Here is a 14,808-nt window from a genome sequence, read left to right on the forward strand (position 1 = left end):
ATAATCTTGAATTGGTCACCAATCAGCACAAGCTTTCACTATTAATGCACTTCCAACATACCAGTATTTCAAAACAATCAATTTTTTTCTTGCAGTCAATAAAAATATTATACCTCATCTTTCACACTAACAATCCTATTCTCAATTCTCATCAATATGAATTTTTGCTGTATTTTCCAGGTCTTCATAATGTATTAATTAGTTCATTCTGATAACATCCCCATGCACATATCCTGACAATCTTTCATATACTTCAGATTGCTACCAGAAAATACTAATACCGTTCTTGTGTCTATCTGTATGTCCCATTTTTAAATGTAGTCTCAAGATAATATGTGGAAATTTATCAACTTGTTTTGCTTCTGACTTCTGAAGCTCTGCTTTTTTTAACAAAGCTGTATTTTGTAGCTAACGTATAGATTTATTAAACCATGGTTAATATAAAAATATCACATTCTATATTAGATTTTTCTAAATAGACTAGGACTTCTTTTCTGCACCAGATCCCCGTAGCCCTCTCCTAATCCTGTAATTCCTTACCCAACAGCTCAGAAGTACTTTCACTAGAAAAACTGCAGCAATTTAAGAAGGCCACTGACAGCAATCTTTTCACGGGCAATTTATGGAAGCTTTGATAGTGATGACCAATCCCAAAAAGTAAAAACAAATACTTTTCTGGGGTTCAAATCTTTCCAAATCTGGTACAAAAATAACCAAATGAGTAAGTTTGAATGACTTTGTAACTGATGAAAGGTGGAATAGAATTCCACAGCGCCTCTACTTTGTAGAAGCTTAAGATTAGGTGTGTCATAAAACCATAGACATAAGAGTAGCATTAGGTGACTTGGCCCACTGAGTCTGCTCTGCCATTCCATCTAAAACTTTAAACTTCTATGGGTGTATGGTGGAAAGTATATTGACTGGTTGCATTGCAGACTGGTATGGAAATACTAATACCCTTGAACAGAAAAGCAGTGGATACAGCCTGGTCTATCATTGGTAAAGCCCATCCATCATCAAAGACCCCCACCATCCAGGCCATGCTCTCTTCTCACTGCTGCCATCAAGAAGTTGGTACAGGAGCTTCAGGTCCCACACCACCCAGTTTAAGTATAGTTGTTACCACTCAACCATCAGGCTCTTGAACTGGGTGGGGGGAGATAATTTCACCTGTCCCATCACAGAACTATTCCCACCACCTATGGACTCACTTTCAAGGACTCTTCATCTCATTCTAGATATTTATTACTTATTTTATTTTTCTTTGATTTTGCATTTGCAGTTTGTGTTTTGAGCACTGATTGTTTGTCCTTTTGGGTGTGGTCTTTTGATACTATCGTGTTTCTTGTATTTAATATGAATGCATGCAAGAAAATGAATCACAGGATTGTATATGGGGACATATATGTACTTTAATAATGAACTTTTGAATTTTAGAGCTTGAATGCTCGTTTTGGGGTTGCAACTTAATGCAATGACAACTGTGGTATGCTGCTTCTGTGCTAAAGTAAACCAAGAGATCATGAAGTATTCGTTTATCCCACAGGGACAGTCATTTGGAAGCCAGAATACTTGATTGTTAATGTTGAATAAACACCATGAAAAGAAAGCCCTTCCGACTAGCCATTCTTAATGAATACCAGCCAATGTAGTCTCAAGTGATTCTATCCTGGTTCAGAATCAGGTTCATTATTTTTATTTGATGTAAATTTTGTTTTGTGGCAGTAGTACAGTGTAAAAGATATAAACGTTACTATAAATTACAAAATATATAAATAATGCAAACACAAAGGAATAACTAAGTAGTGTACATGGACCATTCATAAAACTGATAGCAAAGAGGAAGCCGTTCCTAAATCACTGAGTGTGGATCTTCAGGGTCCAGCACTTTCTCCCCATTGGTAGTACTGAGGACATGTCCTGGATAGTGAGAATCCTTAGTAATGGGTGCTGTCTTGCTGAGAATTAGACTTGAAGATGCCCTTGGTGTTGGAGAGGGTCACGCCTGTGGTAGTGCTGACTGAGCCTACAACCCTTTGCAATGGAGCCACCATACCAGGCTGTGATACAACCAGTCAGAATGCTCACCATCATACATCTTTAGAAACTTGCAAGTCAAAAATCTTCTCAAACTCTCAATTAAGTAGAGCTGCTGGGATACCTTCTTTGTGATTGCATCAATGTGTTGCACCCAGGACAGATCCTCCAAGATGTTGACTTCCAGGAACTTGAAGCTGCTCACCCTTTCCACCAATGACCCCTCAATGATAGCTGGTGTGCTCCCCTGACTTCCCTTTCCTCAAGTTCACACAATCAGTTCCCTGATCTTGCTGATGTTGAGCGCGAGATTGCTTTTGCAACACCACACAACTAATCTATATGGCTTCTTGTCACCATTTGAGAGTTTACCAATGAGAATAGTGTAATCTGCAAATTTATAGATGACTTTTAAGTTGTGCTTAGCCACAGTCATGAACGTAGAGTAGAGCAATGGGCTTAGCACACATCCTGGATGTGTGCCTCTGTTGACTATCAACAAGGAAGAGATGTAATTACCAATCCATACTGACTGTGGTCTCTGATATGGAAGTTGAGGATTCAGTTTCAAAGTGAGGTACAGAGGCCCAGGATTTGAAGCTTGGTGATTAATACTGAGGGGATGATGGTGTTGAATGCTGGGCTGAAATCGATAAACAGCACCCTGATGTATGTTTTGCCATTGTCTAGTTGCTCCAAAGCAGAGTGGAGAGCCAGTGAGATTGCCTCCACTGTAGACCTGTTATGGCAGTAGGCAAATTTAGTGGATCCAGGTCCTTGCTCAGTCAGGAGTTATTTCTAGCCGTAACCAACCTCTCAAAGCACTTTATCACAGATGTATGTGCTGCCAGGCGTTAGTTACTGAGATGGCTCACCCTGCTCTTCTCATACACCAGTGTGATTGCTGCCCTTTTGAAGCAGGTGGGAATATCAGACCACAGACTAAAGTTGCCAGTGAAGATCCAGACTTCAAATTTTAATTTGAAAGTGAAGGATGCCTATGTTTTAATACAGAGTGGCAATTGCTCATCCACCACCTTGGCAGATCTAAAAGCAAGAATATCCAAGACAATTGGAGGCAAGACTGTTATATGGATTTATCACACACAAACCGGTAGATGCACATGCTGTTGTCCACACTGCTTCTCCCTCATGTTCCCCTATTCCTTTTCACCTCAAACCATTTATAAACTACCCTTTCTTTTTGTCACTAGCTGTTGAACATTTCCTGTTCCCCAGGGGATGTTGACATCCTTAATGTTGCCTTCCACCACCTGGGCTGCTCTTGAGTCATTCTTTTCCCTTGCTGTGGCTGCCACCCACCCATGCCCTTCACTTTCTAAAGGATTATTCATATGCCTTGTGACTTTCCTTCTAGACCACCGTCAGCTGACACCCTTCACTCCTCAAAGTTGTAAGGGACTGGCACCCTTGGTTCTTTGAGGGTCAACACTCCAAACACAGCCTTCTCCAGTTGTGCCTGTCAAGGACAGTGGCCTTGTGGGGCATTCCAAATCTTCAGTAAGCTCCTAAATAAATATTGCTTGCTGTCAGTAAGTTATGGTCCAGTGCTGTACTGAGACAGGATGATGAGTACTGCAGCTAGATTATGCAAGAAAAATAATGGACTATCTAAGGAGGACCTTTTTTGCTAAATTGTTATTCCATATCATGTTATTTTTTCATGGAAGAACAATTAAATTTAATCAATATTTATTCCACGGTTCTAAAAGTAACCCTGCTGAAAAAGGCTGGTGCAATAATTATTTATTTGCATTGGGAAATCTGACATAAATTTTATTCTCTGACTGTGGCCAAGTTGATCACCTTTTGTAAAATAGTGAAGGAAATTTTTACTTCCCAGTCAAGAAGAAAAATAATTGATACATTCTTATAGGTCAAATTTAATTGCTGACACAATGGAAGAAAAATTAAGTTATTACCTGACATCTTGAAAGATGAAATTCTGCAGATTTTTTTTTGAAGGCAGTGAATGAAGAACTGACAACCTTATAATTCCATTACCAAAAAACCTCCTCTTTCTAGTTCTTTACATAATTAGACAAAATTTGTCTTTACCAAAAAAAAGCATTTTTATAAACATGAGAAAATCTCCAGATGCTGGAATACACACAAAAAAACGCTGGAGGAACCCAGCAAGTCATGCAGCATCTATGGAAAAGAGTAAACAGTCAGTGTTTGAGACCAAGATCCTTCTCTTCAGGACTGAGAAGGAAGGGGTGAAAGATCAAAATAAAAAGGTGGGGGGAGGGGGGGAGGGAAAAGCGGCTAGCTGGAACATGACAGGTGAAGCCAGGTGGGTGGGAAAGGTCAGGCTGGAGAAGAAAGAATCTGATAGGAACAGACAGTGAACAATAGAAAGGGAAGGAGGGGACTCGGGGCAAGCAATAGGCAGCTGAGAGCAAGTAAAAGGCCAGAGTAGGGAATGGGGGGACAAATCGATATTCATACTGTCAGGTTAGAGGGTACCCAATGGAATACAAGGTGTTGCTCCTCCAGCCTGAGAGTGGCCATAGATCGACACATCAGAATAGGAATGGGAATCAATTAAAATGTTTTGATGCGGTGGTACAGAGGTGCTCAGTGAAGCAGTCCCCTAATTTATGACGGGTCTCACCTATAGGAGGCCACGTTGTGAGCACTGGACACAATAGACAATCCCAACAGATTTGCAGGTGAAGTGTTCCAACTTGTCGATCCATGGCCTCATCATGTGCAAAGATGAGGCTAACCTCGGTGGAGGCGCAACACTTTGTATTCTGTCTGGGTACCCTCCAATCTGAGGGTATGAGTATCAATTTCTCTCCTTCCAGTGAACAAAATTCCTTTCACCCCCCCCCCAATCCCCCACTCTGACCTTTTATCTGTGCTACTTCTCACTTGCCTATCACTCCCCCTGGGTCCTCTCCTCCTTCCCTTTCTCCTATTGTCCACTTTCCTCTCATCAGATTCTTTCTTCTCCAGCCCTTGACCTTTGCCACCCACCTGCCTTCACCTATCACTTTCCAGCTGGCCTCCTTCCCTCTCAGTCCTGAAGAAGGAATTTGTCCCGAAACGTCGACTGTTTACCCTTTTCCATAGATGCTGCCTGACCTGCTGAGTTCCTCCAGCATTTTGTGAGCGTTTTGATAAGCGTGCTAGATAATCGCTTGCTTTTCAAACGTACAGTATTGCTGGTAGTTGATATGTGACGTTATTTCCTCGTAAAGCCTTCTGTTCGTAGGAAAGACATGTAAAAATAAAGGTATTTCGAATTGAACTTCAATCCAACGACACGGGATGTATTCAATCGTGGAATTTAAGGGTCTGAAGTCCGATTATCATTGTGGATACTGTGGCCTAGTCGACGGAAAGATATCTGTGGGTAAGTCAATGATTTGCTAAAAGCTATCAGTGGGCCACACTCGGTAGAAATCTAATCTGGAGTCACACTTGCGAACGATCCGCGCAGTACTGTTTTTAAACCCCTCTGCCAGATTGCTTTTACAGTACTTCAAGTCCAGAACAGTACAATAGCAACATTTCAATCCATCGTAATTAATGTCCATTTAATAATACACAAACTCCAGCATGACGCAGGAAATTGAGCTCTAAATTCGAAGAATGCTATTGCGTCAGCGGAGGGCCGGGTTTTACTCCGGCTAAAGCTGTATTACACTTAAACCCGCACGACATATAAAGCACAGATTGATCACAGAAAGTGGACATTGGGCAGGTTACTTCCGTCCAGACTGCAACTTTGCATCGTGTCAAAACACAATCGCCAGTTAAACGCATTTAAGTTGAAAGGATTCCCGGCCACTTGCCACAGTGTATTTTGCAAACAGTATAATACTTGTTTTCTGAAGACTTGGTTTTGCTGGTGTCTAAAGGCGGGTAAAATTAAACCATAGTAAAACAATTAAGGCCACTCACAGCCCTGGCAATCAGCGAGTACTCCGGCGCGCTCCCGCACCGATGACCCTTCGTTGATTGGCGAGTCCGTACGCGCGCGTTTGCTGCGTGTCCTCATTGGTTGACGGATGACCAGCCGTGCGAGTGTCCCTTCATTGAAAGCCGGTGAGAAGGTGCGCGCGTTCCCAGACCTTTTTACTGATTGGTGGGCGAGTAGCCTACTCTCGTCATTGGTTAGCGGGCGAGCAGCGCACTCTCTTCATTGGTTGTCGGGGAGTAGTGTGTCTTCATTGGTTGGCTGGCTGGCGGGCGCGCGCATGCTGTGCGCCTCAGAACAGCTGTTGAGATCATGGCTGCTGGCGTTCTAAGTATTGTGGAGTATTTCACAGAAGATGAAGGATATAAGTGTGGCTACTGCAAGGGTGCCTCCAGTAACTACTCGAATGGTGAGAGAAAAGTTGGGGCAAGGGTGATTTGATGCAGTTAACTGTGCTGAGCGACAAAAGCGAGGACAGTGTTTATGTTTCGAGGCTGAGCTGAGGCCCGTTTCCTCTTCTGCAGCTTTATGAGGTCAAACAGACAAGTAGTCTCGCAGGGATACGGCTGCTCTTGTTTCACACGGTCCTCCCTAACGTTCAGTAGTAAAGACGTGCAGAGATTTTAGAAGGTTTTAAATGCCCGGAAAGTATTTTTAAAATAGAAGTGATTGCTGTACTGCAGTATCTTATCTAGTAACATAATGATCTCAAATAATATTTAGATAAAATTATCTCACTTAACTGAAAATGCTGGAAATACTGAGCAAGTTAGGTCATAAGTGGGAAGAGAAAGTGTTAAATGTTTCAGGGATGAACAGTTCTAATCATAGCGATAGGGATTAATAGGCTTATAATGGATGTCAATAACCAACCATCTCTGGAGATGGAGACAGATTCAGAAAATGAAGGAAAGGCTGTGATGAACGATGTGAAGATGGGGGCAAGGTGGAAATTGGCATCAAAAGTAATGAAACTGTTGAGTTCAGTGCATTTTTTCTACCCTTTTTCGTATAAAGTCTATTCCATTCTTCTGGTTCCTCTGAATTTGTTGTATTTGATCCAATGATAAGTTTTATTGTAGTGGTGCCTCTGAAATAGTTTATTTTTCTTTTTTGAACTGTGACTTCCCTCTACTATTGTTAACAAAGCTCTTGACTGCATCTCCTCCATTTCCTATGTGTAACCGTTCCACCAGGACAGAATGAGGATAAAGTCTCCTTGGTCCTCATCTCCCTTCCTACCAGTCTCCACATTCAATAGATTATTCCATGTCATTTCCTTTACTTTCAAGGTGATTATCCCACTAGGCACATTTTTCTCCTCCCCTTTCAGCACTTTGCAGAAATGTTCCCTTTGTGACTTCCTGGTTCACTCATTTGTTCCCACCCATTTTTTACACGTCTTTCTCTTGTAACCATAGGTAACATAACACTTATCCTTTTTCTCCTTCCTCTCCCACCACACAGGTACACAAACAGTCTTTCCAGGTGAAGCAACCATTCTCTGCTACTTCCAATCAAGTGTACTAAATTTGATCACAACGGGAATTCTGCAGATGCTGGAAATTCAAACAACGCACATCAAAGTCGCTGGTGAACGCAGCAGGCCAGGCAGCATCTCTAGGAAGAGGTACGGTCGACGTTTCAGGCTGAGACCCTTCGTCTCTTGGCTTGAAACGTCGACTGTACCTCTTCCTAGAGATGCTGCCTGGCCTGCTGCGTTCACCAGCAACTTTGATGTGTGGTACTAAATTTGATGTTCAGATTGTGATTTCCAAATGCAGATTGAGTGATCACTTTGCAGAAAAGTACGAGTGTTTAATCTGCATGGCTGATCCTATTGCCTACTATAAATTCCCGCTACTATTCCCACTCTGGCCTTTCAGTCTGTGTCCTCTTGTACTGTCACAGTGAGGCTCAGTGAAGCTTGAGTAAATCGCAAAGATGTGTGGCTTGGCGGGTTAATTGATCACTGTAAATTACCCCTGCCCCTCTATACAGGTGAATGCTATAATCTGGGCAAGTTGATAAGAATATGGGGACAATCATAATGAAGTGGGACTCTTGGCACACTTAGCACAGACTCTGATTTTTTTTTCCCTGTGCAGTAAATCTTTTATGACTGTGCGAGCCTGGAAGTTAGCTACATCTGTGGGGTGGGGAAAAAGCTGAGATAATATTGCCATTTAGCTAGCTGGGGAATTCTTAAAAATCTGCAGTTGTTGAATTCCATGTTGATTTCTAACTGCAGCAGTGTTAGATCAGATACTGTTCCTCAAGTTTACATTGAGCTTTGTTGTAACAAGAGGCCAAAACAGGGGAAGTCAAAGTAAGGACGGGATGGAGGATTAAAATGACATGCAACTGGGGCCTCAGGGTCGCCCATGTACACTAATTGGAAGTGTTTTACAAAACACTCAAACCTTACACCCCCCTCCCTACAATTTGTGTCCATTCTTTTTCTGCTGTCGTGACCACTGAATGCAATACTTAGCTGATAAAAGGAGATCCGTTGCCTCCTCTACTGCCCCAAGAAGGCCTCTCTTAGGTTGGAGGAGCAACACCTCGTGTTCTGTCTGGAAAGCCCCCAACCTGACAACATGAACATCATGAACATTGATTTCTCCATCTGCTAATTTTTCATTCCCCCCCCCCACCTTCTTCAATTCCCCATTCTACCTCCCCTTGTCTCTAGAGCAAGGACAGGACTCCCCATGTCCTCACTTTCTATTTCATCCAGCCTCTGCATTTCTGCAGATGCTGGAAATCCTGAGCAACACATACAAAATGCTGTAGGAACTCGGCAGTTAAGGCAGCATCTATGGAAATATTTCTGGGCAAGACCATTCATCAGGACTGGAAAAGGGGGGGGGGGAGACAAAGCCAGAATAAGAAGGTGGGGGGTAGAGAGCAAGGAGTACAAGCTAGAAGGTGATAGGTCAAGTCAAATCACTGGGGGGAGGGTGAAGTAAGAAGCTGGGAGGTGATAATTCGAAAAGTAAATGGAGGAAGAAGAAGAAATCTGATAGGGGAGAAGAGTGGACCATGGAGTAGGGGAAGGAGGAGGGGCACCAGTCAAGTGTCACTTTTATCCTGTGAGGGGTTTGCCTGTTCTCAGACACTCATCAATAGGACCAATTCACTTTAATGTGCCTGTATCATGGTGCATTGGTATTGCAGAAGCGATCAATTTCTTTAGGAATTCAAAAGCATATTGTGAGTGTTAAAAATGCCAGGCCTAAGAGAATTAGACGTCTAAGATAATTGTTGCTGAACTTATCTCTGTATATTCCAGTTTCCCAGATTTCCAAATCGAATGCTGAATTCAACAATTTCAGGTGATCTGCTCTTCCCAGTTACATCTTTCCTGTTGCTTTTTCCTTTCCTTCTTCCAGGACCTTTTTTTTACTTGCGCTGCATTTCCTTTTGTTATTTAATAATTCCTCTTTTGTAGATATTTCCTGTCCTTTATCTTTCTCTGTCTTTTATTGAAATATGAATGATATATTTATAGTGCAAAAGTCTTAGGCACATTACGTATAGTTAGAGTGGCTAAGACTTTGCACAGTAATGTATTTGTCAATGTGGAGCAGACAGCGAGTTTGAAAATCTGGGATGAGCAAAGGATGTTCGGAATGACGAGGGTGGAGCTCTGTGGGAGGAGTGTGGGTCAGGTGGTGGAGGAGGAGTGCCAGTGGTGCAGGTACAGACACACCCAACCCTGAGACAGCAGGCAGGATCTTTTGATTCCAAACAATTGATTTATTGATAATTATGGAATGTCTCTCTGGTGCTTCCTGCTCTCTCCTCTCTCACTTCCCCTTTTCCCAACCATGGCTCCCCGCTCCCTGCCCACTTCCTACTCTTTATCATCAACCGCATATGTCATGAATTTTTTTTGCAGCAGCTGCAGTACATTGCAATATGTAAAATTATAGTACTGTGCAAAAGTCTTGAGCACCCCAGCTATATATATGTGGCAAAGACTTTTGCACTGTACTGTACCTCTCCACAGGTACTTCAGATTTTATTTATGTCTCAATTTTCCAACATCTGCCCTAAACATCAACTGTTTATTAATTTCCATAAATGGTGCCTGATGTGCTGAGTTCCCCCAGCATTTTGTGTGTTGCTTTGGCGTTCATGATCTGCAGTATTTTGCTTTTGTATAGAGGAGGGCTTGGTCAGATTGGGAAGATTGATGAAATTTCATGGAGTTGTGGGAAGGATCAGAGGCAAAGTGAACTAAGTAATGCAGTTTCAGAATGGATATAAGAAGAGACAGAAAAGGCAGTAGACAGAAAAATTATTGAAGGTATCGTGGCACTTTGAAAAGGCTGTCCTTGATTTTGTTAATAGAAACAGGAAAATGCAAAATGATGTCAAAACAAATCTCAGCTCTAGCTGGAGAAATATATTTAGGGCACCACACTTTAGTATGAATACTAGTACTTCGACGTAATTTACTAGAATTCTATGGTGTCAAGGGTCTTTACTTGTGTGAGGAGAACTAAAATAGATCAGGGAGACCAGATAGTGGTGTTAAGAATCATGAGTGGCTTTAATACAGCAAAGACCTGAAAGAATGCTTTTCATTGCCTAAAGGCCAGTAACTGGCAGACATTTATTTATGGTGATTTATTCAAGTTTATGACAAAGGCAAATTTCCTGCAGAGTTGTGAGATGAGAGATGTTGAATGAAGTCAAGTGCTATCTTTACCAAAGATTGAGCAAATTGCCTTCTCCTGTACATTGTTTTACCAGAGCTTGCTTACCAGCTTTTGTCTTTGTGCTAAATATGTAGAATTGCTAAGAATTTTAAAATCTATACAGGTTTCCCCCGCCATCTGAAGGTAGAGCGTTCCTATGAAACAGTTTGTAAGCTGAAATATCGTAAAGCGAAGAAGCAATTACCGTTTACTTATATGGGAAAATTTTGTGAGGGTTCATAGACCCAAAAATAACCTACCAAATCATGCCAAATAACACATAAAACCTAAAATAACAGTAACATATAGTAAAAGCAGGAATGGTATGATAAATATACAGCCTATATAAAGTAGAAATACTTCTCTACAACGATTGCCTGCACAGATCTCCGTAGCAAAAATCTCACACAAGCGCTCTCGGCATAAACGCGCTGTCCAGTAACCTTTAAACTATGAAGCTGCCAAATCTACCAAATAAGACGTAAAAATACACAGCCTATATAAAGTAGAAATAATGTATGTACAGTGTAGTATCACTTACCGGAATTGGGAAGACAGCGCCGAGCACACTGATGATGATGTGTTAAACTGAGTCATCGGAGGTTGGGGTGGTGCAGTGCCGCCAACCCGATACATTGCCGCGAAGAACGCAGCGGTAGCCGGGAGGCACACAGCACATCTTTAAGAAAAAAGCCGAAATAATCATGCTAATTAATTAGGTGCTGCCCGGCATGTAAATGTCAGTGCAGATCAGAGACAATTGCCGATTGCGTCGTCTCTGATCTGGGCCGACAATTGCATGCTAGGCCGTACCTAATCAATTAGCATGTTTATTTCAGCTTTTTCTTAAAGATGTGCTGCGTGCCTCCCAGCTACTGCTGCATTCTCCGCAAATCGGTACTGTATCTGTCCGTGGCCTGGGGGTTGGGGTGGTGGGACACTGGGGTGTCATCTCGTCGTCTGTTTCCATTAGAGCAGGCAGCTCATCTTCTCCTATGACTGCCCGCCTTGATGTCGAAGGTTGAGGTTCGTCATCTGCTATGGCTGATGTGGAAGGCTTGTTTGACTGCTGAGCCTCGCACATTTTCTATCACACAGTTCTTCGTAAGCACTCAAACCATCCTGCAAATATCCCCTAAAGCTACATACCCTTTCAAAATTAAAGTCATACTTTATCATTGCAGCGAAAACCTCACGCAGTTGCTTCACTTTCGCTACTGCATTCGGTTTCGATTGTTATCCTTTCTTCTTCCAATTGCATCAGCTCTTCATTTATCAGCTCTTTGTCATGGGATGCCAAAACCTCTTCAACATCGTGTTCTTAAGCTTCCACAAGCCAAACTCACTTTGTCCTTGCTTCATTCACCACAATCGAAACGTTTAATTATGCCTAGTTTTACGCTAAGTGTAACACCCTTACGAGCTCTTTCAGGTTTTTCCGACACCTTAGAACTCATCTTGCTAATGGCTGCTCAATGCAACATGTTAAAGCAATGCCATTCCGAATCCGGGGGAGAGCGGCTACTCGGGGCGCGCGCTGCCTTTCTTCATAAGAGTGAAAACACCTTCTGAAAGCGAAAACAGGGTACTAATGTAGGTCTTTCATAACAGTGAGGTTTCGTAAAGTGAACGTTCGAAAAGCGGGGGACACCTGTCCTGATATCACCTATTTTGGTACAGTGTGTAATTAAATGTGTTCTGTATGATCATCTGAAGGGAGAATTGGAGGAAATTGAAATGTTTCTCTGTTGTAGGTATGTGGGCTCATACAATGACTGTTCAAGACTATCAAGATCTAATTGACCGAGGTTGGAGGAGGCAAGTATCTCTTTTGTGTAGTTGTATAACTAATCTGTCGCTCAGAACAACAGACAAGGGAAAGCGTGTATGTCATTGCTCTTTGGCAAACTTGTTTGTGAAGAAGGGAAATAATTTGAATTTGCACAAGGAGTTTGTACATTCGCACGGAGACCATATGGGTTTCCTTCTGTAGTCCAAAGATGTACCAGGGTGATAGGTTAATTGGTCATTGTAAATTGTTCTGTGATTTGTATAGGATTAAATCAGGGGATTGCTGGGCGGTGTGGCTTAAGGGTCTGGAAAGGCCTATTCCACTGTGCATCTCAATAAAATTAAATAAAATTAAAAAAATATATATTTCAGACATCCCAAATTTCTAGATCTTGAAGTGTGATTGTGCATATTTCCAATGTAAAATTCCTTAAAAGAGAAATATGTAATCAGAACAGTTGTTCCTCTGTTTTGTTGATGTTGCTGGAGTACTGTATGTGACTTCTGGGTTTTTGTGTGTACTTGATTAAAGTTCTGCTGGAAACCCAAATAAGGTTACATTGCAGGATATAATCAAGACAGAAAAGAATGCAATGAGTTTACATTGGTATGATTAGGTAAAGCCAAATTTTGAAGAAATAAATAAGCTAATGATTTCAAATCTTTGTTTTGTGAAAGCACTAAAATAGAATAGCTTCCTGGAAATTTGTTTGACGTTTAAGAGGACTATAAAAAGTTCAAAGATTGATCATTAAAAGTGGACAAAGTGTGAGTGCTGGATGGTAATCTCTGACAAAGTAGAAAAAGGGGCTTCAGAATAAAACTCATCCTGTAATATATTGCTCTATTGCAATTTTCTTATCTCGTTTCTCATTAATTATAAAAATAATGGGCTATGTTAACTGATTTATACTGAACGTATATCTCCATGGTGATGAAAACAGAAGTAGCGTAACTAATCCTGGTAATGGAGTGACATATATTTAATTAATTCAAAACATCTATGTTTGAATTTAACTTGCGTCTGTATGCTGATAGGAAATTTTTAAATCATTTCAGGAGCGGTATGTACATTTATAAGCCGGTAATGAATCGAACATGTTGCCCTCAGTACACGATAAGGTAAGGATTATGCTTGACTTCAGGTAAGCATGTTCATTCTAAGTGCTAGAGCAGGGGTTCCCAGCCTCTTTTTTTAAATGCCTTTGTCCCCTACCATTAACCAAGAGATTCCCAGACCCCAGGTTGGGAATCCCTGTGCTGGAGAGTTTCTCCTTGTGAAATTTTAGAGTTGGTACTTAGAAAATATATGGTGCCACTGGGTACGCAATAGGTCACCTTGCAGTTTATAACAATAAAGTTGAGCTCAGCATATGGTGGTTTGTTTTACTCAATACTCTTGTTCTTTGATAGGGGAGGTTTTAACTTGTTATAGTTATTAGCAAATTATAAAATGGCAGAACAAGCACCATGTTAGTTTTATGGTTTACAGTTCTTGCAAGAGATATACAGTATTAAGTTCAATGAGCTGCAGGCACAGTTAACTACCTGTGGTTATAGTGACAATAAGAGATCTAGCAAAACAAAAAAAGGGCAGTTGTGACTAAATATTCCTGAATACAAGGTTTTGGGGTAGGAAAGGAAATGAAGAGTGCTTAGGGGTGGAAATAAATGTGGCAGTATTAAGGAAAACATCGCTCTGCTAGTCAGAGAAAATATCCTGCAACAGTCACAGAGTAAACCTGGAGATGAATAAAACCATGCAAATAACTGAAGGTTGGAAAGATTTCTGTTTAGAATTGAGAATTTATTAGATACACTTACTCTATTCTACACATGCTTAACTTGTTTTAGAAGGTTATTCTGGTACAAATTGCAGCTACATCGAAATGTACAAAAAACTGGAAATAGTGGGGAAATTATGAATGGTCCATGAATGCTAGCTCACTATTTCTCTTTTGCACTTTATTAATTTTTAAAATTGAAACTTGCACATTTTTATGAATTGCACTGTCACAAACTTAACAAATTTCTTGACATATGTCATTAATAATAAGCTCGATACAGTTTCTGATCCTAAACTTGTAACTATATAGGTGTAGACATGGATGCCAATAACATAAGGGGCAAAGAAGTGGAAAAGTTTCAGAAAATCATTCAATAGAACTTTGTTGGTTACTTGGCTTCATCAAAGAAGTTGGTATTGCTGGGGTTCTGGAAAATGAGCTGGGCCTTTTGGGGAATTGTCAAAAAGGGTGTAAGATTTTAATGGTTTTGGGAAGAGGATATGGACAATGAAAGGACTTAAAAGTAGAGATA

The 14,808-nt window shown here is 41.1% G+C and overlaps 1 protein-coding gene across 7 annotated transcripts in view; it reads left to right on the forward strand.

Moving 5' to 3' along the window:
• Positions 1-5,099: 5,099 nt before the first annotated feature.
• The window catches only part of LOC134359051 (arginyl-tRNA--protein transferase 1), a 183,041-nt gene continuing 173,332 nt past the window's right edge, over positions 5,100-14,808 (forward strand). Inside the window, exons 1-3 of one of the 7 annotated variants that reach the window (XM_063071915.1) lie at positions 5,100-5,422; positions 12,453-12,516; positions 13,549-13,611. In XM_063071915.1, the coding sequence (XP_062927985.1) occupies positions 5,338-5,422; positions 12,453-12,516; positions 13,549-13,611 (212 nt within the window). In that variant the 5' untranslated portion in view covers positions 5,100-5,337. Of the gene's footprint in view, positions 5,423-6,257; positions 6,399-12,452; positions 12,517-13,548; positions 13,612-14,808 lie in introns of those variants that run through there. The other 6 variants (XM_063071920.1, XM_063071916.1, XM_063071919.1 and 3 more) reach the window with 6 other exon arrangements.

Source organism: Mobula hypostoma, chromosome 19 (assembly GCF_963921235.1).
Source record: "Mobula hypostoma chromosome 19, sMobHyp1.1, whole genome shotgun sequence".
Taxonomy (NCBI): domain Eukaryota; kingdom Metazoa; phylum Chordata; class Chondrichthyes; order Myliobatiformes; family Myliobatidae; genus Mobula; species Mobula hypostoma.